The 26492-nt window shown below is 56.3% G+C and overlaps 11 protein-coding genes across 11 annotated transcripts; 6 read left to right on the top strand and 5 right to left on the bottom strand.

The window, feature by feature from the left end:
- The first annotated feature begins 158 nt into the window (after nt 1–158).
- On the top strand, nt 159–2903 carry BO72DRAFT_452966 (putative GTPase NOG1). The gene is made up of 5 exons (XM_040945865.1): nt 159–317; nt 403–511; nt 626–727; nt 812–2505; nt 2558–2903. Exons 1-5 carry the CDS (start codon nt 297–299, stop codon nt 2597–2599), a joined length of 1968 nt encoding a protein of 655 aa, XP_040796153.1. The 5' UTR covers nt 159–296; the 3' UTR covers nt 2600–2903.
- A 2403-nt stretch (nt 2904–5306) lies between these two features.
- BO72DRAFT_463223 (sugar porter family MFS transporter) lies at nt 5307–7111 on the bottom strand (the record flags this gene model as incomplete). The annotated part of the gene is made up of 3 exons (XM_040946586.1): nt 5307–6656; nt 6728–6840; nt 6913–7111. The coding sequence occupies 3 exons, from the start codon at nt 7109–7111 to the stop codon at nt 5307–5309; spliced, it is 1662 nt and encodes a 553-aa protein (XP_040796154.1).
- Nucleotides 7112–10432: 3321 nt separating this feature from the next.
- BO72DRAFT_452968 (uncharacterized protein) lies at nt 10433–10742 on the bottom strand (the record flags this gene model as incomplete). Its single annotated transcript, XM_040945866.1, has 1 exon — nt 10433–10742. A coding segment is annotated over one exon (175 nt), but the record flags the coding sequence as incomplete, so codon positions are not given.
- An 864-nt stretch (nt 10743–11606) lies between these two features.
- BO72DRAFT_452969 (ketoreductase) lies at nt 11607–13068 on the bottom strand. The gene is made up of 2 exons (XM_040945867.1): nt 12771–13068; nt 11607–12702 (listed from the first exon to the last, which is right to left on the bottom strand). The coding sequence occupies exons 1-2, from the start codon at nt 12945–12947 to the stop codon at nt 11839–11841; spliced, it is 1041 nt and encodes a 346-aa protein (XP_040796156.1). The 5' UTR covers nt 12948–13068; the 3' UTR covers nt 11607–11838.
- Nucleotides 13069–13319: 251 nt separating this feature from the next.
- BO72DRAFT_501252 (Erg28 family protein) lies at nt 13320–13826 on the top strand (the record flags this gene model as incomplete). Its single annotated transcript, XM_040948960.1, has 2 exons — nt 13320–13370; nt 13467–13826. 2 exons carry the CDS (start codon nt 13320–13322, stop codon nt 13824–13826), a joined length of 411 nt encoding a protein of 136 aa, XP_040796157.1.
- A 427-nt stretch (nt 13827–14253) lies between these two features.
- Nucleotides 14254–15938, bottom strand: BO72DRAFT_452971 (UDP-glucose:hexose-1-phosphate uridylyltransferase). Its single transcript, XM_040945868.1, has 4 exons — nt 15692–15938; nt 15385–15569; nt 14554–15319; nt 14254–14499 (listed from the first exon to the last, which is right to left on the bottom strand). Exons 1-4 carry the CDS (start codon nt 15790–15792, stop codon nt 14394–14396), a joined length of 1158 nt encoding a protein of 385 aa, XP_040796158.1. The 5' UTR covers nt 15793–15938; the 3' UTR covers nt 14254–14393.
- Nucleotides 15939–16310: 372 nt separating this feature from the next.
- Nucleotides 16311–17707, top strand: BO72DRAFT_452972 (F-box protein). The gene is made up of 4 exons (XM_040945869.1): nt 16311–16449; nt 16549–16921; nt 16988–17410; nt 17462–17707. Exons 1-4 carry the CDS (start codon nt 16396–16398, stop codon nt 17560–17562), a joined length of 951 nt encoding a protein of 316 aa, XP_040796159.1. The 5' UTR covers nt 16311–16395; the 3' UTR covers nt 17563–17707.
- A 152-nt stretch (nt 17708–17859) lies between these two features.
- On the top strand, nt 17860–20307 carry BO72DRAFT_452973 (MFS transporter). Its single transcript, XM_040945870.1, has one exon. The coding sequence runs from the start codon at nt 18094–18096 to the stop codon at nt 19939–19941; it is 1848 nt and encodes a 615-aa protein (XP_040796160.1). The 5' UTR covers nt 17860–18093; the 3' UTR covers nt 19942–20307.
- A 301-nt stretch (nt 20308–20608) lies between these two features.
- On the top strand, nt 20609–22257 carry BO72DRAFT_390195 (glycosyltransferase family 1 protein; the record flags this gene model as incomplete). The annotated part of the gene is made up of 3 exons (XM_040941796.1): nt 20609–21144; nt 21205–21894; nt 21981–22257. The coding sequence occupies 3 exons, from the start codon at nt 20609–20611 to the stop codon at nt 22255–22257; spliced, it is 1503 nt and encodes a 500-aa protein (XP_040796161.1).
- Nucleotides 22258–22335: 78 nt separating this feature from the next.
- BO72DRAFT_452975 (NAD(P)-dependent oxidoreductase) lies at nt 22336–23842 on the top strand. The gene is made up of 3 exons (XM_040945871.1): nt 22336–22364; nt 22419–22824; nt 22887–23842. Exons 2-3 carry the CDS (start codon nt 22777–22779, stop codon nt 23766–23768), a joined length of 930 nt encoding a protein of 309 aa, XP_040796162.1. The 5' UTR covers nt 22336–22364; nt 22419–22776; the 3' UTR covers nt 23769–23842.
- Nucleotides 23833–24881, bottom strand: BO72DRAFT_415455 (uncharacterized protein). The gene is made up of 2 exons (XM_040942573.1): nt 24647–24881; nt 23833–24592 (listed from the first exon to the last, which is right to left on the bottom strand). Exons 1-2 carry the CDS (start codon nt 24857–24859, stop codon nt 23882–23884), a joined length of 924 nt encoding a protein of 307 aa, XP_040796163.1. The 5' UTR covers nt 24860–24881; the 3' UTR covers nt 23833–23881.
- Between the last annotated feature and the right edge of the window lie 1611 nt (nt 24882–26492).

Genomic DNA, 26492 nt, shown 5'->3' on the forward strand with positions numbered 1-26492 from the left:
CAATATTGAGAGGGGGGGGGATTACATAAGATGGGGCGGAGCTGGGAGATCAACTTGCACAAGAGGCCTCTCTCCCTCACCGGAGAGCCTCCTCTTTCCCCCACACACCAGCGGAACTAAAATCACCACCCAATCAATCGCTCACCGCCCGCCAAAATCTGCCCAGCGACCGCCGCCCGCAATATTTTTTTTTTCGTTTGATCTCGACTCCGAAGGCTACCAACTCTGACAATCCATCCCCGGGGTTCCCTTGACGAGTCGCTTTCTGTTACGACTCTATTTCACAGGTGCCCACCATGAAGACGACGTGGAAAGATGTAAGCCATTCCGATAACCCTGGATTCATCCCAGATCGCCTTAGAAATCAGCCGGACTGACATCTCATTTTCACCGCTTGCTCAGATCGCTCCGGTGCCTACGCATCAGGAGTTCTTGGACATCGTCCTCAGTCGCACCCAGAGACAGCTGCCCACTCAGATCCGTGCGGGCTTCAACATCAGCCGTATTCGAGGTCCGTGATTTCTTTTGTTGACTTTGCGACGTTGATCGTCGAGTCGCTGGTTTCCATCGCGGAAGCCGATAGGAAGATGAATTTGGACTAACGGAAATTTCTTTCGATCGATAGGCTTCTACACCAGAAAGGTCAAATACACCCAGGAGACTTTCTGCGAAAAGTTCCAGGCTATTCTCGATGGCTTCCCCAGATTGCAGGACATTCACCCTTTCCGTAAGTTTCGCTACCCGACAGTGCCAGAGAATTTGCCCCTCGGCATTTGAGACTAGTCGGTCAAATAATCTAAACTCCCGTCAGACAAGGATTTGATGAACACCCTTTACGATGCCGACCACTTCAGAATCGCTCTCGGTCAGATTTCGACCGCTAAGCACCTCATTGAGACCGTTTCCCGCGACTACGTTCGTTTGATCAAGTATGCGCAGTCGCTCTTCCAGTGCAAGCAGCTCAAGCGCGCTGCCCTCGGTCGTATGGCCACCATCTGCAAGCGTCTCAAGGACCCCCTCGTCTACCTTGAGCAGGTGCGTCAGCACTTGGGTCGTCTGCCCGCCATCGACCCCAACACCCGCACGCTCCTGATCTGCGGTTACCCCAATGTCGGCAAGTCCAGCTTCTTGCGCAGCATCACCCGCGCGGACGTCGACGTCCAGCCCTACGCTTTCACCACGAAGAGTCTGTTCGTCGGTCACTTCGACTACAAGTACCTTCGTTTCCAGGCCATCGACACCCCTGGTATTCTCGATCACCCCCTCGAGGAGATGAACACCATTGAAATGCAGTCCATCACGGCCATTGCCCACTTGCGCTCTGCCGTCCTCTACTTCATGGATCTGTCCGAGCAGTGCGGTTACTCTGTGGGTGACCAGATCAAGCTGTTCCACAGCATCAAGCCCCTCTTCGCGAACAAGATTGTCTTCCTGGTGGTCAACAAGATCGATGTCCGCCGCCCCGAGGACCTGGAGCCTGAGTACCAGCAGCAGCTCGAGGCCATCCTCAAGTCCGGGGATGTTGAGCTTCTGCAGCTATCCTGCACGACCACCGAAGGTGTCACCAACGTCAAGAACGCAGCCTGCGACAAGCTCCTCGCGGAGCGTGTGGCCCAGAAGCTCAAGTCTGGCACCAACAACGCCGGCACCCCCGGCGGTCGCCTGGGCGATGTCCTCGCTCGTATCCACGTCGCACAGCCCATGGGTGGCGTGACGCGCGAGACCTTCATCCCCGATGCCGTCAAGACGCTCCAGAAGTACGACAAGAACGACCCCAACCGCAAGAAGCTGGAGAGAGATCTCGAGGAGGAGAACGGAGGTGCGGGTGTCTACAACATCGACCTCAAGAAGACCTACGACCTGGCCAACGACGAGTGGAAGCACGACAAGATTCCCGAAGTGTGGAACGGTAAGAACATTTACGACTACGTGGACCCGGACATCGAGGCCAAGCTGGCCGCGCTGGAGGAGGAGGAGGAGAAGCTGGAGGCCGACGGCTACTACGAGTCGGACGAGAGTGTGGAAGACGCCGAGGACGCCGACACCCGCATGAAGGCGGACCTGATCCGCGAGAAGCGGGCGCTCATGAAGAACGACGCCAAGCTGCGCAAGTCGCTCAAGAACCGGGCGGCGATCCCGCGCAGCGCCAAGGCCAAGAAGCTGTCCCAGATGGAGGAGGCGCTGGACTCGGCGGGCTACGATGTCGACGCCGCCGCCAGCCGGGCGCGGTCCCAGAGCCAGGTTCGCGGCCGCCCGCTCACGCGCGACGCGGACATGGACGATGCGATGGACGTCGATCTCTCGGATCCTCGCCAGGCGATTGCCCGGGCCAAGAGCCGCGCTCGCAGCCAGGCGGCGACGGACCGTCTGCACGACGGTGTGACGGACGAGCAGGCGCGCACCAAGGCGGAGCGGTTGGCCAAGCTGGGCCAGAAGAAGATGAACCGCATGGCCCGCCAGGGAGAGGCCGATCGACACACCACCGCCTCCTTGCCCAAGCACTTGGTAAGATGGCCTGTATCTTGTTTCATTGATCCCGTTGCTAACAATGCTGCAGTTCACCGGCAAGCGCACCATCGGCAAGACCCAGCGTCGTTAAGCGAACCAAGCAGATGGTCGATGACGAGACGAAGTCCTTTCCTCTTAATACACCTAACCTACCGCATCGCGTGCTGCATCGCGTATGGCATGTGCGTGATGCGCACCGCGTACCAAGTCCAAAGCTCAATCCTCGTTGCAACATAAGTGGTCATGAATTGAACAGGGGTGATTCCAAAAAACTGCCGGGGCGTTTGGGGTGTTGTCTTCTTTGTGATTAGTGATCTTGAGTGAAAGAGTTGTTTCTGTGTCTTTCCTAGATATACCTGGGTTCGTGGACCCAGTTGAATTGATTGTTGATTTGATTTGAGTATGTTTCGTAAGGTGTAACTTGGTCTCATGTACAGCTGAAGAAGCATTCTGGGTACTCATATGGGGTTGTCTATCTACAAAAGGTATACAGACCGAGCCTTTGCTGTCTGATAGCTTTATCAGTAAAGCACTGTCTCTTGGCAACAGTCAATCCTGGTCCTCATTCTCCTATTATCGCAGGCAAATTCGATGACAATCCCCTCCATTTTCACAACCAAGGAGAGTAAAATCGAACGACCTCACAATATCCTACCTCAAGCGACCTCCCCTAGCCCACTAGATTTTATCCACTGATAAACTGTTCAACATTGTGCCCCTATCAAAACTACCTACCACCTAGCAACCAAGCAAGCATCACGCCCCCCTCAGCCTAGAACTCTGCTTCCCAAACCCCACCCATACCGACAAGCAAACCCACAATCCCCTCCCCCTTCCCTCCCGCCGTAGAAAAGATCGAAAGCAGAAAAATAAGTCAAGACAAGAAGAACCCATTAGCCCGGCCCCCCACTTCCCCCCTTTCCATAAAACACATCCCCATCAACCCCGGGCTTTCTTTGCAAGTACGGGATTTGTATCCCCACCGCACCAGCACGATGGAATCTCTTGACTATACATACGAAGCCTGGGCCAGGGATATGTATCCTAACCGGTCTACAACTTTCCCAGCGATCCATCGAAACGCTATGGGGTATGGGCAGGGAATGCGGAATGCATATGCATATGCATATGCATTTCGAGGCACCCGGGGAGAAGAGAGGGGTTGAGATGCCGGAAGCTGTAGGCAGCTAGACTAACTCCCCATGAAGCTTGGGAGAGGTAGCAGCTAGAATCTATCTATCTATGCCTGGTAGAATGATGGTGTTGCACAGCTGGGAAGTCCCCTGATTTCATTTCATCTGGGTATCTATCTCATTGAGAAAGGGAGGCTGTTGCAACCGGATCCGTAACTACTGCTAGAAGGGATTTGAGGTTTGATTGGGGCGGACAGTCAGACTAAACAGATACTGCATAGTGCAGTGTCTCCCTCTAGAGACGGGGACTCAATGACCAACAGTTCATCAGGGATCACCTGCAACTCAAGGTATGAGGACCACATTTTCCCAAACACAAATAAAAAGGAAGAAAGAAACGAACGAAAGCTAAGCTCTTAAAGCTCCCCCCCCCCCATCCCAGCAACCCAACTCCCGTACTGGGTTACAAGTACCTCGAACGAAAGTGTGAAACTTACCTCCCATCACTCCGACCGGGTCACGAGGCAAAAAAGGACCGGCCCGGACTATAGCCATAGCTTGGTTTAGCTTGGATTGTCGCTTGTTGCTTGTAGCTTGTAGCTTACGGCTGAGACTTCAGGGTTCAGGTCCACGGTAAGGTCCAGGGTATGTATGGTAGATTATCAGATACGTGCTAGAAGCGATACTACATTCCCCTCTCGCTTATATTCCTTTTCAGCAGAATTGGATGATAGGTGTGTGTTATGAAAGCCAGATCACCCAATGCAGTCAGTATGAATAGTATGGGATCGGAGGCCGGAACTGTTTAGAGGGTGTGGGCCGCCTCTGGGCAAGAAGATGAACATGATGCACTGCACCATCTTCTCTCCCTGAGAGAGACAGAGAGAGGGAGTGTGTGTGTGTGTGTGTGTGTGTGTGTGTGTGGAAAGTGTATGCGTTATTCTCTAGGGCAGGGATCGTACCGGAAATAAAGGCAGCCTGCAACGCGGGACTCACACCAAAGCAAGAAGCAAGGAGGCCAGCTGACCTACTCGATCACCTACTCCTCTCAAGGACACCTATCAGCAACCGTTCAGAGACTCCAAGGATAACCAGGGGCGTCAATCCCAGGTCCTTGTTTACTCCGACACCTCGTCAAGGCAACCTGGCCGCTTGCCCCAAGAATGAAAACAATCACAAGATCAGAAATGCTGGGTTGAGGATGCTTGTTTACAAATAACCCCATCGGACCAAATATGCATGACAGGGATGCAAAGCTTAAATTTGAGACATGCAGATACGAATCAAGCGCTGGGGTATGGAGAGACGGGACATCAGGACATCGTTGTGCTCCGTTGACCCACAATCCAACACTGCAATGACACCGTTGACGTGGCACAATCCACCCAATCACTACGCTCAAGCTACGTGGAACAGAACATGCTTGTGATGGTGTATGAATTTTCATTTCTTAATCAATCAATCAATCAATCGTACTTAGAGGTATCAACAAACGCCGAACGTCAGATTCCCAGCCAGAGGTCAGGTCGTACAACCATGCCTTGATGCATTCATACCCATTCAAGAAGCAAAAGAAAAAAATGCAAGCCATTAAATGCGAGCCATTAAAAGCGATGTAGATGAGATGGTCAATGTACAGGAGCGCAGAGTCGAAAGACGGCCCGCTTACTCGCGGAGCTCAGTGGGCTCACTGTGCTCAGCCTGGCCCTCGGCCTTGGGAGAGGAGGGAGGGTGGTGCATGTCATCGACAATGCCCTCAGGGGGAACCCAGCTCTCCGACTTCCAGGGCAGGACGTGGAGCACGTACATGCTGTCGACCTCCTCGAGACTGCGGCCCTTGCTCTCAATGACGAAGAAGAAGACAACGAAGATGGCGGCGAAGCAGCATCCGGCGAACACGTAACCGTAGGCGAAGTGGATGGCGGAGTTGATGAAGGGGGTGAAGAAGGAGATGAGGAAGTTCCAGGTCCAGTTGGCAGCAGTGGCAATACCGATACAGGCAGCACGGTAGCGGGCAGGGTACATCTCACCACAGATGGCCCAGACGATGGGACCCCAGGTGGTAGCGAAACCGACAATGAAGAAGCAGGTGAAGACAATCATGGCCTTGCCAGCAGCAGGAGTGCTCTCCGGGTTGTCGATGTCCAGAGCGAAGTTACCGACGGAGGCCCAGATCATGAAGCAGATGAACATCCAGGCGGCACCGTACATCAAACTCTTGCGGCGACCATAGTGCTCGACAATGTAGAGACCGGGCAGAGTCATGAAGAAGTTGACCGCGCCGAGAATGATCTGAGTGATGTAGTTGTTGGAGATACCAGTGGACTGGAAGATGGTGTTTCCGTAGTAGAAAATGAAGTTGGCACCGGTAAGCTGCTGCAGAGACTGGAGAGCGATACCCAGCATGGTACGGTAGAACATGCGAGGACCAGTGAAGAGCTCGTGCCACTTGGCAGTGCCCGCGTTGCGCTCCTCCTCGAGCTTGTCCTTCATCTCCTTCATCTCACGAAGAATGACGCTGTGGTTGGGACCAACACCATAAAGCTTGCACATGACCTCACGAGCCTCGTCGACGCGGCCCTGGCGGTAGGCGTAACGGGGGGACTCGGGCAGGAAGAGGGTACCGATACCCAGGATCAAGGGCCAGGCGAAACCGATACCCATGGTGATACGCCAGGAGGCAGTGGAGTGGATTCTCTCAGTGCCGTAGTTGACAATGTAGGAGATGAAGATACCGAAGGCGACGAACAGCTGGAAGGCACTGACCATGGCACCACGAACCTGGACGGGAGCAGATTCACTCTGGTACATGGGGACGACGCTGGACAGAGCCCCGACACCGAGACCGGCAACCCAACGGCCCATGGCGACCTGGACCCAGCTGGTGGAGGTGGCAATCTGGATGATGATGCCAACAATGTGGATGAGAGACCAGAAAGAGATGGAGAGCTTGCGGCCGAAACGGTCGGCAATGGGAGCAGCCGTCAGGGCACCAATCATAGTACCGATAGAGAGCTGACACAGCGGTTAGTTTAATTGACTTGGGGCGATCTCGTAGCCGAGCACGGAATGAACAACAAACATACCAGACCAACGATCAGACCGGAACGAACGTTGCTGAAGGCATAGGAGCCATCAGCCTGCTGCTCACCGAAGCGCATCAGGAAATCCTGCATAGTCTCGAAACCGGAGATTTGACCTGTGGGGAGGCGGGGGGGTTAGCCGGAGTCGGGGTCGGGTGTCAAGAGGGGAAAAGGATCGCCATGCATACCAGTCGAGTAACCGAAGATGAAACCACCCATGGACACACAGAGACCAAGGATGAACGAACGCCAGGTGAGATACTTGACGGGGGAGTCATCGACGATGCCGTGGTCCTTCTCCGCGTAGGAGTCGGAGCGAGCAGGAGTGGAAGCCTCCGAGTGCTCAGTCGAAGGCTTGAAGCGGGACATAATGTTGTGGACACCCATGTTGCCGGTGGGTTCACAGACACAAAGGCAGATTGAATGAGATTCCCTCTTGACAGTTGTGGATGAGTGTGAAGGGAAGTTGAAAAGCACACACAAACTGATGAGTGAAGGGGAAGATGTCAAGAGTGAGAAGCTGGGGGAAGTGGAGGAATTATATACGGAGAGATGGAGAAGAAGACCCGAACGGACTCGGTAAGGATGACGGCGGCGTCATCAACAAACGGACTGAAAAAGGCAAGGGAAAAGAATTTTTGAACGCAGCAGCAGCAGCACTCGATCCGTCGGCAATTCGCCTCCATCCCAGGGATTGGAGGAAACACCCCATGGCCCATTCTTGTCGGGGTAGGACCATGGGCATGGGCAAGGAAAAAACGGGGGCCCAGATCTCAGCGTCTCAGTTTGGTATTTTTTTTTTATTATTCTTTTTCTTGTGAATTTTTCGACTCGGGATTTACCCCGAAAACAGAGCCGGGACGAACGAGGGTGGGAGAATTCGGAACATTGCAAAGCTAGGGGGAAGTGGAGGGAAAGAGATTCCGGGCACATTATTGGGCATGATGGGCGAAGTGGAGAAACCGGGTCTGGAGACTGGAGAGGGCAGGCCGAGAGAAAGCGGCACTAACCCGGAGAAACGTGCCTGACTAAAGGCTGAAGACGGCGGAGACAAGGAGGGAGCGAGGAATTTGGGGGAGACTGGGAGAGAAAGTGGGAGAAAGGTGTGGGTTGAGGGTGGGAGAGTGAGGAGAGAGTGAGGAGAGAGTGAGGAGATTATTTGATGGGGAAAAGGAATGGAACCCTTCTGGAATCCTCCCGATCCGGCTTTTCATTGCTCTGGCACTGCATCTGCAGTCACGAGTGCCTACCCGATTCGGTCATTCTGCATCTTATGCATTCCATTATTATTGCAGTATTACTGCATACAAAGGGCAACTGAACTTATTAGTTACTATACATACACAGTAGCTATTCAATGACAGCAGATTACATCTGCCACCTCTAACTCTACTGTACACTATTGATTCTATCCTTCCATCGGCTCCGGCATCGACTCCCCTTTCGGGCTCGTGGCCTCCGTCATTGTGATGCCGCTTGCAATCTAAATTGCTTCCTATAACACTCCGTGACCAGGTTGAGGCCCGTGTGATGCGATGCGGATGCGCCCATCAAAACCAGTCCTACCGAGTACAATTCCATTGTTCGCCAATCGGGCCTTATTCGAGACCGGGTGGTTTGCCACCCAGACCCAGTACACAACAATTGAAGAGAGGGTGCCGTGCATGCCGATGACAGCTTCAGGTTGTGTTACGATGGTTGAATGGGATGCTGTGCGTGCAAGAGCGGATGGGCGGGCGCATGATCCACCACCACCTTTGCTTTCCTGCTACGTATAGACAGCAACTTATTGTCCAGTTGAGTTACTAAGCCCAGGATGAAGTAATCCAACACACCGCAGCCGAACAAACAGAGCCTTCTTCACGACGAGGACCAGAGACCATGATCCACCAGCGATTCAGTGCTCTGGCTTTCTCGGTTTTCTCTGTGTCAGAGAATTGACGCGAAGGAAATGAAAAGATTTTTCTACTCGCCTGGTTGGCAAACAAACAGACAGACAACCCCTGAGGAACCAGAAACCGTGCTGCAGCGAGAGTCGTAGTAAAGTTGCCGCAAGCGGTACCAATCGAGGGAGATCCGCGGGCGCCAAGTGGGGCTTGCCCAGTGCTGGTTAGTGCTGGTTTCGCCCTGCAAGCAGAAATTTTCTGCTTTTTTTTTTTCAAAGAGAGAATCCCGTGTCGATCCCGAACCAAGGCCGGCCACAACACTCAGGAACAACACCACCGTCACCACCGTCACCACCGCTGCGTCATCGCTTTCGGTCTCGCCGTCTGGGCTGCTATACACAACACCATCCAACAAGAATGAGAAAAAAAAGAATATAGCTTACAATGAGTTCGGTGTGCTATAATGTGGAATAAGTACTAAGTCTCTAGCAATACCACCATGTACCACCTCCTCACCAGCAAACCAAGTGCAGCGTCAGCAGCAACCCGAGCCCCTCCTCTCGGCCACCCGAACCCTCAGCCTACAAAATCCCTCGGAATCGGCATTGCACCGCCAGACGCCCAGAAAGTTGTCTCGGTGTGCCGAACCCAGCACCGCTAAACCCAGGCTAGGCAGACTAGCCCACTAGACGAGGGGCCGCTAGCCAAGGCAGAATCTGGATCCTTCCCGTTTGAAGCTCACCGGTGGCGGGTGGAGTGCGCACCACTCGACGGAAGTTGGCCGATCTGCACTGGTTCGAACTGGTTTCGGCGGCCCGGTGAAAAGTTTTCTCGCTGGTCAGACAATCCATGTTGATGAGCTGTTATCGGCATGCCGGACGGGGCGAGAAAGCCCAAACACTGGCAGGCGCAACGGGTGCCCGTCATCTATCTCGGCTTTGCCCGTGCGAGATGAAAATTTCTTGCTCTCGTGGTGATTCGGCCGATATAACCGATCTCTTGTGCTGTTGTGTGTGCTGCACACAATACGCGAACTCTCCCTCGACTCAAAAGTGTATACAGCAGTTAAAAATGTAGAGCAGACCAGACCATCTGAAATCATCACACAACCCGGCAGAACCTCACACCACCAAGACAATCACCCAGTTGAGGTGAAAAGATCAAACCACCCAACCGGCAACGGCACCTACTGTTCTCTAGATTGTGGACTACTAAAAACACTGCCGGAAGCAGAGTGGAGCCGGGCCTCACTCACCTCACCAAGGAATGCCCCCACTTTGAGTCGAGTCGACGTAGACTGAGGGCTGGTTCTCACCCGTCCCGAATGCGGTCTAGCCAGCCTGATGTTTCACCCGAGATCAGAACAACAAACAACGCTGCACTCGGCCTCTGGAATGATAACCCAAGATAACATACTGGCATTTGTTTGCAAACAGAATGCATTCTGGGTGTCTGGATAAACACACTCCCGACAGCTATGCCCTCTAGCAAGACACAATTCTCCCGATCAACGACTGCCCTCAAAATAACGGACATGTAAATGTACAACTACGGTATCAAGCCTAAGGCATCCATCCAGGAACCAACCCAGCAGGCCACACAAGCGGCGAAACAGAAAAATTCAGTCCCGGTTCCTGACCCATTCCCAACCCAAACCCAGTTTGCCCAGAACGGAAAAAAAAGAATTCTTTCTGTTTCATTTTCGTTGTGTTTGGATCAAACCAAACAACCCCCTCAAACCCGACCCTCGCTGTAGCCTGTAAGCGAAGCAGCACCGGACCGGGTGTGGGTATAGTAGACTACTAAGGGTACTAGCTCACTGCACTGTGCACGCAAAGCGAGGATCCAAGTGACCTGGTGAACACCACACGTAAGAGGCCAGCCAGCCAGCCTGTACGCTCCAGCACTGTGCGATAGGCATCAATCCTACCTGTACCCCGTTTTCCATCTACAATCATCACAACCCCAAAATCCAAATGACATCCTCACCCTCATCATCACCATCAGTATCAGTAGCAGTATCATCAATATCCTGACCTTGAAACCCGAAACCCAAACCTGCCAGCCAGACCATCCCATCAAAAAGGGAAGCAAGCCCGGCCACCGCCTGCACCGCGGACCAAGATAACATGGCCAGGATGATAGATACTTAGCACTAGCCCTCCCTGGTCTAGACTCGCCAGACTCGCTGGAGATCGATACCTCGCTGCGGCCGATGAGATCATATTCTCGCCCTCACACTTACCTTAATTCCACTGGCCGCAAACCGTACACACCTGCATAAGCGGTGAGAATCCGAAACACAACGTCGAGGTCAACCTTCGGCGTCATCTGCCTCAAAACCAAGGTTTCAGGCCCTGTGACCAAGCTACACAAAGGGAAATGGAATGGCGTCAGGGACGACGACATGTAGAACCGAAAAGAAGAATGTCTGCGACGATAATTACGACACCTACAGTAACTGCGGCATGGTATATACCTGCAAGCCTCTGGGCTCTTGGTTTGAGGTGTCGGACTGCTTGCTGCAGGGAATAAATCCCTGCTAGTCCCGTAGTGGACATGCACTTCTTTTGGATGCATGCCATGCTCTGCTCATGGTTTGTCTCATTTTTGAGGAGGCAATCCACAGTCCACGCACTCTGACGTGCATACCACTCTCAAAAAGCAATGCGGTGGAATTGACAGCGGAAGCTAAGGGGAACCTTGAAGGCTCCCGTCGCCACCTGCCCGACTGTTTAGGGAAATGCTATCTTCTGCGAAGGTTCAGGGTAGCTGGAGTAAGTGATCAGATTCCCTATCTGTCGATCTGTGACTGCAAGCATCCCCCCTTTGTCTACCCTGATTGGCCCATTATCACCACGTGTAGGGGATCGATGGCGAGGTCCAGCCGGTCCCGTCCCCTGCTTAGGAAAGCCGAAAGATAAGGCTAAAAAAAACCAACCCCCTCCCCCCCTCCCCCCTTCCCCCGAGCCGTTCGGCAACCCGAGACCGACGCTGCCAGATCCATCCGGCTCGGCTTGCCGAGTGACAGATTCTCACACCGAGCCTGCTACCCTTCACCGTTGCGGAATTCAAGCCGAACTCCACACCCTCCCCTGCTCATCCCCCGCGTAGAAACCCTCCCCCAGCCATGAGCCACTTCCCCTCGCGCTTCCCTCCCTGAGTCACTCCCACGTGGTCGTGCGGAATCGGCTCTAAGAATAGAAAGGATCCCCCCTCCCCCACCGTTTAGGTGCTCTTCTTCCCCTTCTCCCGCTCGGCCTTGCGCAGCGCGCGCTTGCGGATCGCCTCGTGCATCCCCTTGTTCTGGCCCACCACGAACTTGCCCATGGTGCCGGTGATGCAAGTCAAAAAGTAGGCCATCAGGCCGTGGCTCCAGTAGGGCGAGGAGCTGTACGCGTAGCTGGGGGAGCCGCCGTTGCGGCCGATCTTGGAGAGCACCGCCTTGACGAACGAGCGCGGGTCGGGGATCGTGGCGCTGGTGCGGCGGATCTTCGACATGGCCGAGGTAATCAAGTATGCCTGGACCAGCTCGACGGTGATGCCGTGGGGCTCGAGCTCGGCGCCCAGCGAGGTCGACCACTGCTGCAGGAAGGCCTTGCTGCCGGAGTAGGTGGCCAGGAGCGGGGTCGGGAGCAGGCCGCCGAAGGAGCCCATGGTCAAGACCAGCCCGCGCTTCCGCTGGATCATGCCCGGCACGACCAGCTGGGTCGCCCGCAGGGTCCCCATGCAGTTGATGGTCACGATGTCGGCCAGCTCGTCCTCCGGGGTCAGCGCGAAGGGGGTCGGGATGTTGTGGCTCTTGCCGACGTTGTTGACCAGCACCGCCACGTCCAGCCCCGCCACAATCGCTCTGAGTTGGTCGTAGTCGCTGTCCTGGTTGCGGGCAAAGTCCATCGCCAGGGTCCGCGTCTGCACGGCGGGGTACTTCGACTGGAGTTCGTCGCGGAGGGCGTCGAGCTTGGAGGCGGTCCGGGACACGAGGACGAGGTTGAAGTCGGCGCGGGCCAGTTGCAGGGCGAATTCCTTGCCCAGTCCGTCCGAGGCGCCGGTCACCACGGCCCAGCTACCCTTGGGGCCGAAGGAGCGGAGCTGTGCACCACCAGATGAGTCAGTTTCCTCCACTGCGATACATTGGTGGGATCGAGAATCGGACTTACCGGCTTGCCAGGGAGCACGAACAAGCTCAACAGGACCCGAACGAGGAGCAAGGCGCGGGAGACGAGGTACAAGCTCCCAGCACCCAGAAGCAGGGAGGCGCCAACAGTCTGCCATCCCGGCTGCAGATGAAGGTGCCAGTTGGACAGGCAATCGAGATGTCTGGTGATGAACTCCATGATTGCGATCGCCCACGGCGTGACCTGAAGACAAACAATCAGAATGCGGAGTGGTTGTGACTTGTGAGTGCAAAAGGAGGGGGAAGTGGGAAATTGAAGACGCGGAGGGATTGACGGGATTGACGCGGAGAAGGAAAAACCGGAGCTGAGCTGAGCTTGCGTGCCGTGCAAATTGTTGGGGTTTGCCAAGCCGGCAACTTCCTTTTCGCATTTCGACCACCAACAAACACTCTAGTCTATCTAAGCTGCATCCCGAGGAGCTACGGAGCTTCATCTTTTTTGATCATTCAGCTTTGCGTCACCTCAGTATAACCACCTCCAATATACCCCCCGGAATTCTTCAGATAATTCACCAACCCTCCCCAAAAAAAAATGCTCTCCCTCCCCCCCTTCGAGGGCTTCCTCCCTCAATGGCTCGTCCTGGTTCGTTCTTTCCGTCTACACCGCTCATTCCCAATCCTCACCTCACAATTGCACGCACACATCCCCAAAACAACAAAACTAATTCCAACAAAAAAGGTCTCCGTCGTCTCCGCCGCCAACAGCCTACAAGCCTACCGCTCCGAAGCCTACGCGGCCGAGCTCTATAACGGCCGCACCCCGGAGGGCTACGTCTACACCAACCCGCTCTCGTCGCGCACCTTCGGCACCTGGACCTTCCTCTCGGCCGTCATCCGCTTCTACGCCGCCTACAACATCAACAACCCGGCCGTGTACGACCTGGCCCTGTGGACATTCGGCATCGCCCTGGTGCACTTCGTCGGCGAGCTGGTCAAGGGCAGTGCCCGGCTGCGGGGCCGGTTCGTCAGCCCGCTGCTCGTCGCCTCGTCCACGTTGACGTGGATGTTCTGGGAGCGGGCGTGGTATTTGGGTGCTTAGGGTGGTGTTCCACAAAGGGATGGGTAGGTGGGGGATTGGGGGTTTCTGTAGGGAAGGAGTGTTCTTGTTTGGTTCAGGGGGTGAGGGGGAGAGGTGTTGGTTGTTGGTGGGGGTTAGGGGCGGGGTGTGACGGGAAGAGGAGGAGTAATGGACAAGGATAAGGGCGCATGTTCAGTAATGTTAATCTAACACTAATGATATTGAGTTCAGATCGAGTGGTCTGTCTGGATAGTGGAATTGGCATTTTCTGGTAGTTGGTTAACAGCTGGAAAATTGTTGTGCATGAGGCAGGGAACGCTGGCTGCAGGGTCTGCCGATCCAGCGGCTCCACTTATATATCTGTATCTCCGGATCGATCGATCGCGTACCTCCACAATCCTGAAATAGCAGATCCGTTGATTTACTTAACACGATTTGTCATGAGAGTGATTTCTCTACTCGAAATCAGTAAAATTAAGGCAGAAGACAATAAACGAAAAAAAGGTAGAAGCTCGAGGGTAAGCAACACAGAATGTACAGCTATTATCGAATGTATGTGCACTATCGTTAGAACCCTATATCTACAACCTAGGCATCCATCTTCTTGCGGTACAGTTCTCCTCCGCAGCCACGGAGTCTAGCAGCCGCCTGCTCCGGGGTGATATCACGCTGAGGCTCGCCCAACATCTCGTATCTGAAGCCTTGTCAGTTTGCATTTCACATAGAGTCCACGAAAATCATCACTCACCCCACCAAGAACTTGCGGACGGTCGCGCTGCGCAGCAACGGAGGATAGAAGTGCAGGTGGAGGTACGAGGCCTCGACCTCCTCCTCGGTGCCCTCCAGCGGCGCCTGGTGAATGCCCATGCTGTAGGGGAAGTGCGTCTCGAACAGGTTGTCGTAGCGGCGGGTGACCTCGGCGATGGCCTCGGCCAGGTGGGCCTTCTCGGCCTCGTTCAAATCGACCAGGGCGCGCTTGTGCGTCTTGCTGACGACCATCGTCTCGAAGGGCCAGACGGCCCACCAGGGGCACACGACGAGGAAGCTGGCGTTCTCGAACACCACGCGCTCCTGCTTGCGGCTCTCCAGCGCGGCGTAGTCCTCCAGCATGTGCTTGCCGCCGTGCTCGCGGCGGTACTTCTGCAGCTGCTCCAGCTCCATGGCGGGCTCCTCGGGCAGCGAGCTGGTCGTCCACACCTGCCCGTGCGGGTGCGGGTTCGAGCACCCCATCGCCGCGCCCTTGTTCTCGAAGATCTGCATGTACCGGTACTGCTCCTTGGCCGCCGCCGGGCTGGCCGTCGGCGCGTCGGGCGGCAGCGTGGTCGCCGGCGCCACCGCCGCCAGCGGGGACTTGGGCGACAGGTGCGCCGTGTACAGCTGGGTCCAGGCGTCGATGACGGGCACGATCTCCGCGGGCGACAGGTCCGCCAGGGTCAGGTTGTGCGCCGCCGAGAAGGTGAGCACGTAGCATTTTCCGGTGACCGGCTCCGCCTTGAGGAAGAAGGACTCCGCTTCTGTAGGCAGAAAGCTGTGAGTAAGGGGTTGGTCCGCTGTGTGAATGGCTTGTTTCAGACTATACCTTCGGTGCTTTCCGGAGTATACGGAGCCTGCTCCTCTTTGACTGCGCTGTAATCGTTCACGAAGACAAACGTCTTGTCATACTTGGGGTTGGAATCACCCTGAGCGCGCTTGTTGCCCGGGCAGAGATAGCAGGCAGGATCATACGAGGGCAACGTGGTCTTAGACGGGCTCTCCTGCTGACCCCTGGACAGCAAGTTGATATTAGCTGCTTGTACTTTCGTACGTTTCTTTAGAGTCCAGAGAAAGGGGCTCCCCCAGAAATCCCAGAAACCCAGCACTTGAAATTACGCCAGCATAACACTTACTGCCAGGGACGCTTGGTCCGGTGAGGCGAGACCAAGATAGAAGACCCGCGCAGAGGGTTGTATCTGCGGTGGGAGATGTCGTCGAGAACTTTCTCAACCATTGTCGCGGATGATTTGCGCTGAATAGAACACGCGAAAGAAGAGAACAGAGTGTGGGAGAATCAGAAGAGAAGCGAACAAGGAGGAAGAAGAGAAAAAACAGCAGAGAAGGCCGAAGCGAGCGAGGGAAGAAAAACCTGGGCTGGCTGGCGGGGCCGGCCGTCGCGGGGCTCCGGAAATTATGCCCACCACGGGGTAGATTAAAAGCCCTTCGGGTATTTAAGCGATGGACCCTGACCCTGCCATGTAACTCCAGGCACCTTGTCGTTGGTAATGCCGATGAGTGATAGACTTTGCGAAATTTCTCCGGAAGTACTGATCGTGCTATCAGGGGTATAAAATCAGAGAATGGGGGGGTTATGTGCAATGGTTGAACCCTTTTCGGCGTCAGCTTCCCCGCGGTTAGCCGACTTGAGTGGAGTTCATACGTCGGGCCGACCAGCTGACGTCATCCACGTCAACTGGTCAGTCAGCATCACATGGTCGGGTCCGTGTCTGTTATCATCCAGTTATCACAGTATCACAATACAGTCCAGACGTACAGGGTGCATACTACAGGCATACGCATACACACATCGCACAGCAGCAAGAATAATGCTATGAGTATGGCCAGCGACAACAACACCTCCAAGACAAACCTCTTCTCTCTACCTAACGAAGTACGCTTGAAGCCTTGACCCTTGACCTCTTATCATCCTCCCCTCCCCACCCCACTCTGCCTCGCTAATCAACATCCCTCCATTCACCGACCGATCCAGGTCCTCGTGCAAATTCTCTCCAGCTTCTCAACCCGCTCTCTTCTCCCCTGGACATCAGTCTGCCACCATTTCCATGCCTTGATCCTACGCATCCTGCACTATCGGCTCCGCATCGCCGCCTCCCTGCCGGAGTACAAGCTCATCCTCGAGTGCTTCCACCCCAGCTCGAAACTCATCGAGCCCCATGTCTTCTGCACCTACATCGGCACGGACGACCTGAGCAGCCAATTTGGTGGGAAGGGCTCCTTGTACGAAAACGTAGACACCGCTGAGCGCCTCGGCCGACTCGGTTCGGTGTATTCGCGGTTCCGCCCGGAGCGAACACCGGAGGATGGGACATCGCCAACGACGCGATGGGGGTCTTATGGGACTGGTAAGTGGTCTTCAATTCTGCTTTTGGAAAAACGTTGTGCAGGCATGATGAGCTGACTCTTGGTAGACGAGGAACTAGCTCACGACCCGGACAACAGGACGGTAACGCGTCTCATCAACCTGGAAGAAGTCGAGGACTTCTCCCAGTTGTGCGTGGTGGTCAATGTGGTGAAAGTGATGCCGGGGAGCGATCTGTTGCTGAGCGCCCACACGGTCGAGGATGGGGTGATTCGAGTGTTCCGGAATTGGCTCAAGGAGCGGGAAGGACGGGATCGGGACCGCGACCACCAGCTTCATGCGCATGGCATTAATCCACCCGACAGGGCTTCTGTGAAAGATTGTGACGACGCGAGTATGCTCTGGGTTGATCCAAGTCGCAACGTTGGAATCAAGGCGCGGGTTCGGGGAAGGCGGTATGTCGACCAGCAGATGCCGTTGCTGGTTCACCGCGACGAGGCGCAGGAGATTACATATGAGCTGGACATTGAGGGTAGGCTACTCCTTCGCTCAGATGTGGTGACGTATTTGCTGACCGGTGTAGAACTACATATCCGGACCAACTGTCTTCTGATGACCGTGGAGAAGTCGCAGGAGGAGCAGAAGAACTATCCAAAAGCCGTGATCTTCACGCGGACAGTATGATTTATGACCATCGAGCTCTGATTGATATAGTGTTGTTGAGACTCGTGAGGTATAGCGCATAAAATCAGTGCATCAATATGCAGTACTTGTCAATATGAATTGCCTGCGTCATGCATGCTTCTTCTGTATGAGTAGCAGCAAATGGGGCAAGAAAGCCGACCGGCAAAAAGAAACCGCCTGAAGATAAGCGACACGCACTAATCCGCATGCGGAGATTTTACCTCGGCACGTTTTCAGCCCCCTCATCGCTGATTGGCCGGTGCCTGTCTGCTAACCGGATAAGCGGTGCCGAAACAGCATGAATTTGAAATCGATTGTGTCAGGTTCCACCCTCAAAATCGGCTGCATTATTCATTTCATCTAGATTTTCTGATTTTTCTGAAGCTTGGATTCTGTTGTTGCTTCGACATCACTCTGTCAAACGAGGTGGAAGGATGCTGGCGGACCTTTACGATCCGATACATCCTTAAAGACGAACCTCGAGCCAATCCTCTTTTTCCGCTCTTCTCGCCACCCTCCGATTCAGCCATGATGGGCACGAGCTCGAAAATCCCGTACTGGCAACTCGTCTTCGACCAGAAAGTCGTCACGCCAGAGATCGTCGACTTTCCCTATGACGGCGCCGGCACCGAGGAGTCGCCCTACGCGGTGACCTGGATTCCCAATGATCCCCGCAATCCGATGAACTTCAAGGACATGACCAAATGGCTGTACACGGTGCAAGTCTCCTTCGTCACGCTGACGGTGGCCCTTGTCTCCTCGGTGTACTCGGGCGGGATGGGTCAAGTGGTGAAGGAGTTCCAGTGTGAGGAAGAGATTGCGATTCTCGGAATCTCGCTGTTTGTGCTGGGATTCGCCTTTGGGCCCTTGCTGTGGGCGCCCATGAGCGAGGTCTTCGGCCGCCGCAACGTCTTCACCATCACCTTTGCCATCCTGACCGCCTTCAACGCCGGCGCGGCGGGTGCCCAGAACATCCAAACGCTAGTCATCCTGCGGTTCTTCGCGGGCTTCTTCGGCTCCTCCCCCTTCGGCAACTCCGGCGGCACGATTGCGGACATGTTCCCGGCCTCGAAACGCGGCATCGCCATCAGCTTGTTCGCGGCGGCACCGCTGTGCGGCCCGACGATCGGGCCCGTGATCGGCGGGTTCCTGGGCGCCGGGGCCGGGTGGCGCTGGGTTGAAGGTTTTATGGCCATCTTCTCGGGAGTAGTGTGGCTGTCGCTCGTGTTCCTGCTGCCGGAGACCTATGCGCCGGTGCTCCTGCGCCAGCGGGCGGTCAAGCTGTCGGAGCTGACGGGTCACGTCTACCGCAGCAAGCTGGACATCGAGCGCGGGCCGGTGTCGCTGTCGCAGACGCTGAAGACGGCGCTGTCGCGGCCGTGGATCCTCCTCTTCAAGGAGCCGATCGTCCTCCTGTTCTGCATCTACATGGCCATCATCTACGGGACGCTGTACATGCTCTTCGCCGCCTACCCGATCGTCTTCCAGGAGTCGCGCGGCTGGAGTGAGGGAATTGGCGGCCTCGCCTTCCTCGGGATCCTGGTCGGCATGGTGTTCGGGGTCGCCTACACCTTCCCGGACAACATGAAGTACGCGCGGCGCTGCCGCGAGGCGCCCGCGGGGACGCGGCTGGCGCCCGAGGTGCGGCTCCCGCCCAGCATCATCGGCGGCATCGCCCTGCCGGTGGGCCTGTTTTGGTTTGCCTGGACCAACTACCCCTCCATCCACTGGATGGCCTCGGTGGCCGCGGGCGCGCCCTTCGGCTTCGGCCTGGTGCTGGTGTTCCTGAGTGTGTTTAATTATCTGATCGACGCCTACACCATCTTCGCCGCCTCCGTGCTCGCCGCCAACTCCGCCCTCCGCTCGCTTTTCGGCTTCGCCTTCCCGCTCTTCACCACCTACATGTACGAGAACCTGGGTATCCACTGGGCCTCCTCCATCCCGGCCTTCCTGGCGGTTGCGTGCATTCCGTTCCCGATCGTCTTCTATCTGTATGGCGCGCGCATCCGCAAGCATTGTCCGTACGCGGCGCAGGCGGAAGCGTTCATGCAGAAGTTGGCCGCTGCGCAGCAGCAGCAACAGCAGAAGCAGGCAGAGACAGAGAAGCTGGATGTGGAGAAAGGCAGTCCAGTGGCTGCCGTGGCTGGTGAGGAGGATAGCGTGGCGATCGACAGCGACAGCGACAGCGACAGCGACAGTGATCGCTTGTCGACGATTCCATCACGGGCGGCCATCGAGCGGCGGGCGTCGCGGGCGTCGCGGACTTCGCGCAAGTCGGCGCGTTCGTTGGCGCGGACGGTCACGTACGAGGAGAATCCGTACGATATCGATCGGGTGAATACTTGTAACTCGATCAGTGGGCGGCCGGGGAAGAATTGAGGACGAAGAGATGATCTTTTGTGATTTCTCTGGCTGTGTAGACTGAGCTGACTCCGCACGAGCGACACGGTACCGATCCACAGCATGGGATGTTTGCTCGACAAGCACCGATTCTGGAATGGAGGGTTGACCTTTCTGCCGTCGGATAGGGCTTGCTCTTGGCTGGCGGTCTTCACAATCCACCCTTCAACCTTTAGAGCCGCAGAGTTCATTACGACGAAGCAAACGGCGGGTGCTCCCACGTTGCATCTACACTACTTGCATAGCAGGCGTTGCATTATTCGGCCCTCGAGGCTACCAGCATATAGATATTTCTGACATTTGTTGATACCTAGACAAAAGCATAGATAGACTTAATGATAATCGGAACACTTACGATTTCTCAGTCCCTGGAACCGAGTATCCCAGTTCGGTAAACGTGCAAACATGTTGTGCATCATCGATCAGCTGACACATCTGTTGATACTTGTATGGACCAATTCACTACGGGAACGACATGGTGAATCAAGTGAATGAGGACTCTTCGCTTCGCTGACCACGTATAAAAAACTTCGTCGGATCATTCCAAATGGTGCTATAAAGCCTCCACGATTCTCCATCCTTCATCTTCTCATTCTCTTCAACCCATCAACCATCTCGCATCCAACACCAACAACAAAAACTCACGATGGCTACTCCAAACCGATCTTCAAAGACGTCTTTCCCAAACATCCTCATCGTCACGAACAGTGAACCAGACCAAGCCAGCCAGACCCTCGCGATCGCCCACGAGTTCCTCGCCCACAGCCACAACGTCCGCGTGCACATCGCCTCGTTCGCCGAGCTGGCCCCCTCGATCAAGCAACTGAACCACGACCGCGCGACCCACCACGAAGCAACCTTCCACAGTCTCCCGGGGCCGACCAAACGCGAGGCCTCCGACCAAAACGGCTTCTTCCAGCAGGACGCATTCCACGCACACAGCAGTTTGGGAAATACCCTCCGAACATACACGCAGCTGCTCCCGCAATCCCGGATCCCCTGGACGGGGCCCGAGTACGTCACGCTCTACAACCACATCGGGATCATTGTGGCGGATATATTCCCCCTGGTGATCGTCGTCGACGCGACACTGGCGCCAGGGGTGGACGTCTGCCGGACGCTGAAGTGGCGGCATGTGCTGGTGGGGTCGGGGCTGGCGCACGAGTATCTCCCGCCGTCGCCGTGGAGGGGTCCAGTGTAAGTCCCCCTGCGTATGCATCCGATGATCCAATGCGATCCCAGCACGACTAACTTTCTTAAATACAGCCTCGGTCCACTCTATCTCCCCCAGACCCTCAAAACCCTGACCCTGTCCCTCCTCCTCCACCTGGGAACCACCCACTCGGCGCATCTCCAACAAATCCAAACCGCCCGGCGCGCGAGAGATCTCCCCGGCCCAATTCCAGACCCCTACTTCCCCCCACTTCTCGACGGAAAGACTGATCCTCCCCCGCTCCTCCTCCCCACCCACCGAACCTACGACCCCATGCCTATCCCCATGGCCATGACCTCCGAAATCATCCACTGCGGCCCCATCACCCGCCCCATCCGCCCGCTCGGCAAGACCCACCCCGAGCTAGCCCTCTGGCTGCGCCAGCGACCCACGATCCTCATCACCCTAGGCCCAGCGACCCCCTGGCCGGCGCGCGCGCAGATCGAGTTCGCCCGCGCCATCACCGCGGTGCTGCGCGCCAAGCCGCTGGTGCAGGTGCTGTGGCTGATGAGACCCGAACCGATCGGCGCGGCCTCTGGGGCTTGTTGTAATGGGCTCATGGAGACCGAGGTGGTGAGACTGAAAGCGACAATCTCCCCGCGCAACCGTCTACGGATCTACCCGCGGCCGCCGGCGGAGACGCTTGCGATGCTGCTGAGTGGGAATGTCGGGGGGGTGGTGCATCGTGGGGAGGCCGGGGTATTCGGGGAGGGGGTGAGGTATGTTTCTTCCCCTCTTTGGTTGCTTACTCTTTCTTACTTATAGGGAAGCTGGAATGCTGATGCAGTGGGTGTGTGCGTGACAGGGCGGGGATCCCGCAGATCGTGCTCCCGGTCTACCTCGCCGACTATGAATATGCGCAGCGCGTGGAGGATTTGGGGGTCGGGGTGGCGGTTAGGGCTGCCGGGAGGGTTACCGCGGTGCAGTTGGAGATGGCGATGCTGCAGGTGCTGGAGGGGGAGGCAGCAGACAAGATGCGTGGGCGGGCGGAGGCGGTGGCGGTGAAGTTGTTCAGGAAGGATGGGCGGGTGGTTGCGCATGAGCGGGTTTTGGAGATGATTGGGTTGAGGAGGGAGGATTGATCTGGGGGGGGATGTTTTTGGTGGTTGTTTATGGGTTTGATGGAATTCGGCTGGTTTGGAAGAACGTTCTTGGTCCTGGGTTGGTGTTACATGCAGGCTGGATTGTTGTGAGTTGCTTTTGTCTTCCAATCTACTAGAATGTGACTCATTCTCGGTGGCAGTCAGAAGGTTTGATCCATTGGTATCATTGGGTCGTAACTGCGCGCGAATGCCCAATTTCTCATCAAATGCCCTCGTGGAGTTGACGTTGACCTTGTACATACTTACTGTACGTGGGACTAGGGGAGAATCGGAGTGAGGTCGGCTAAGAATTTAGTCTCCCGGATATCCGCAAGCCGGGCAGATCGACCAGAACACCCAAAACTGGCATCCGAGGATGCCCGGCTGGCGCATCTTCCCCGCAGTTTATAATGCCCGCTTCATCCCACTTTCTGCCCCTCATCAACAACAGTTCCTCTGCATTGCATCTGCACCCACGCATTGCGACTGACTATCTTTCATATTGATACTACAACCAAAATGGCAAACGAACGCATCGCCTGGATCGGCCTGGGCAACATCGGCCGTGTAAGTGCAGTTCTCCGCCTCTGTCCCCTCCTAACCACCCCAGCTAACACCAAAAAAACAAGGGCATGTCCCGCAACCTCGCGACCAAAGGCCCGCAAACCGCCCCGATCACGCTCTACAACCGCACCGCCTCGCGCACCGAGTCCTTCGCCGCCACGCTCCCCGCCGACCGCGCGACCGTCGCGCCCACGCTCCCCGCCGCCGTCTCCCCCGCGACCATCATCTTCATCTGCGTCGGCGACGACCCCGCGCTCGACGCGATCATCACCACCCTCACCTCCGCCGCCGACCTGGACCTGACCTCCAAGATCCTCGTCGACTGCTCCACCGTCCACCCGGACACCTCGCGGCGCATCGCCGCCACCCTCACGGAGAGGGGGGCCAGCTTCGTGGCGTGCCCGGTCTTCGGGGCCCCCGCCGCCGCGGACGCGGGGCAACTGGTCGTCGTGCCCGCGGGGCCGCAGGCGGCCATCGACCGCCTCGCCCCGTTCCTGGAGGGGGTGGTCGCCAAAGCGGTGGTGCCGATGCCCGGCGCCGACGTGGGGCGGGCCACGACCCTCAAGGTGCTGGGGAACACCTTCATCCTGAACACGGTCGAGAGTCTCGCGGAGGGGCTGGTCGCGGCCGAGAAATCCGGGCTCGGGGCGGAAGTCTACCAGGAGTTCATCCATCGGATGTTCCCCGGCCCGTTCGCGGCGTACGCCGACCGCATGTGCAGCGGGGATTACTGCCGGCGCGAGGAGCCGCTGTTCGCGGTGGATCTCGCCCGCAAGGATCTGCGTCACGCGGGGAGTCTGGCGGCCGCGGCGGGGATGCGGCTGCGCAGTGTCGAGGTGACGGATGGGTATCTGCAGGAGGTCAAGCGGGAGAAGGGCGAGAAGGGGGATATTGCGGCGGTGTATGGGGCGGTCCGGAAGGAGGCCGGGTTGGGGTTTGACAATTGAATTGTTGGATGGTTTGTTTATAGTACTGTAAGTTACTGCAGTGCAAGTAATTATGACACAGCGTGTTTTCATTAGTTCTCCTAGCATTTAATACTTAGGCAGTAAGAATTACATTACAACCAAACATCCCCCGCCTCCCCGCCCACCTCAGGGATCACCCACGACTTCCGGAAATACTTCTGCAGCACTTTCTGCGCGTATGTCTGATCATTCATGCAGTACTCGCCCCCGGTTGGCCCGATATGCGGACAGTGCACGGCGGGATCGTACTGCACCATGTGCTCGTGCACCTCGCGGCACAGCAGGGTATTCCGGCCGAGCTCGTAGTCCTTGCCCAGCGGGATGCTCTGCGTCAGGAACGCGTAGCACGCGGCCGTGTCGGCGTACTGCTGGTTCGCCCCCGTGCAGTAGCGGTCGTGCGTCGCGCAGATCTGGTTCGCCAGCAGCTGCGTCAGGTACGCGGTCGCCGCGGTCGCCGTGGCGTTGGTCTGCTGCGCCAGCGCCCCGACCAGCGTGTCCACCAGGAACCCGAACCAGCGGAACGTCGCGTCGTACTGCTCGATCTGCCCCGCCGCGTTCCACATAATCCACGTGTCGATCGTGACGGGCAGCAGCAGGTTGCCGAAGGAGGTCGCGTTGAAGGTCACCACTGTCGTCGCGGAGGCGAGGTTGGTGTTCGGCGCGGCTGTGAACTGCGTGATGCTGTAGGAGACGGGCACGCCGACGAGGCTTAAGTGTGTCGGGTCGCTGAAGAGGCCGAATAGGTACTCTGTGTTTAGGGTCGAGCCGTTGAAGACGCGCGTTATGTCGACGCGGCCTTGGATCTGTTGATTTCGTTAGTGGGGGAAGGGGGATTTGGGTCGGTTTTGCCAGCGTACGTCAGGAGCGAAGAGGGTCGAGTTGATGGCTTTCGTCTGCACCAGGTTGGCCGGGTAGAGGAAGTTATCCCAGAAGGTCTTTTCCAGGGTCCAGAGCTCCTGGACGCTGTATTGCGTTGTGTTCTTGGGTCTAGGGCTGGGGCTGGTGCGGGTGCCCAGCGCGCTGGGCGCGAGCAGCGTGGCTGCTGTGAGCAGGGACCATGGGATGTGCATGGCGGTTGGACTGGTTGGGTTGGGCTGGGTTGGGTTCGGCGGTAGCAAGCAGCAGGGAAAGGCAGACTTATATCCCCAGCCAGCGAGCTGGCGATCTCAGCTTGGCAGGCCATGCCGATCTCTCAGTTGCGGACTGCCCACTCAGATCCAGCCCTCAGGCAGCCCCCGTCGAGATCTCCAGCATATTGCTTCTTTCGCCCGCCGATACGAGCGAGCCCACCGCGCGGCGCCCTGTGGCTGATCTCGCGGGCTCAGCTGACTAGGGGTGCAGTCTGCACCGAGTCAGTGGCGCTCGCATGGACTGGACTGGAGAAAGGTGGTTGAGGAGTTATGGGAGCGAGCAATTCTAGCTGAAGGCAACGGAATGCGCTCCGTACCAGGTCCTGGAATGTTGGAATGATCGGGGTTGATCTGTCTGCTGGGTAATATCCCCCTGTCGATCTATTGAGGATTATTGGATTCATGCATAAAGAAGTGATAACTAATAGGTTGATCACAAGTCGGTAGGCACATCACATGGCGCAGGCGCAGCCAGTCTCGTATCCCGGTCTAGGACGAGTCATGCGGAGGGCCGATCCTTAGCTTTAGCCTGCCTTAGCCCTAAGTGAGGGGTCGCGCGGGTCAGTGGAATGATGGCGGTCGCGCTGGATATGCTTGTCGATGCTTGTACGGAGTACTCCGTACTCCTGACAGAGTCGCAGGTTGATATGAGTGAGTCCTGTGCACGGAGTGCTTGATCCCGTCTCAACCAGCGAGTTGGGTATATATCTACGACAAAAGCAAAGGGCTTCAATTGTCCAATTGCCCTTTTCCTCTGTCGCATCGGATCCGCCCTACGGAAGGTGACCATTGCAGCCAGGCCATCCGGCAAATGGAACTTCGCTCACTGATCATCTGCAACATCGAAAGAGCATTGCGACCAAGGCTGAGTTAGAAACTTTCACATCGATTGATATACCGGAAAGAAGGGTTCCCTCTGAAGATTTGGATAAATCAAACAAGGAATCAACTAAGCGCCCAGTCGGCGACAGATCACCAACAGGTTCACATTGAAATAGAAAAGACGTTGTGTCGCCCTCGTCCAAGCATAAATGCTGACGACCGCTCCCTCACCAGGGCATGCTCATTTCTCTCGCTGCCCGACGTGCGGTTCCCGAGCATTGCGGGGATACATCTTCTGGATATCTTGACTCTCGTAGTCAAAGAAAAAACAATTACTTCCTAAGTTGGCTGAGAAGTGCCTACTAGGTAGATCACCGCGCGTTTCGCCAGGGGGACAACAACCTTTCGGAATGCGAGCATAGGACAAATCACTGACCCAGGTCCAGTGTCTTGAAGCGGCCATGCACGATCAGCTCGTCCACCATGAAGATGTTTGTATGTGTTACCGCCGACGCGCCTCCGATTGACACCTTGGATCGCCCGCGAGCTCGGCGACCTCTGCAGCACGAGTACCCCGCAGCGTCGACCGGAGGGTTGGGAACGCAGGGGATCGGGGCCAAACCTGTCACCATACTCACGAACAAACTCGGCAGCGTACCGAGCGATTTCTACGTTGACCTCGTTGGCGAATTGCTGACGCATGCAGTTGTTGCTGGTTGCTGGTTGCTGGCTCTGGTCGCGGAGTATTGCA

This window comes from Aspergillus fijiensis (assembly GCF_003184825.1).
Source record: "Aspergillus fijiensis CBS 313.89 unplaced genomic scaffold BO72scaffold_81, whole genome shotgun sequence".
Taxonomy (NCBI): domain Eukaryota; kingdom Fungi; phylum Ascomycota; class Eurotiomycetes; order Eurotiales; family Aspergillaceae; genus Aspergillus; species Aspergillus fijiensis.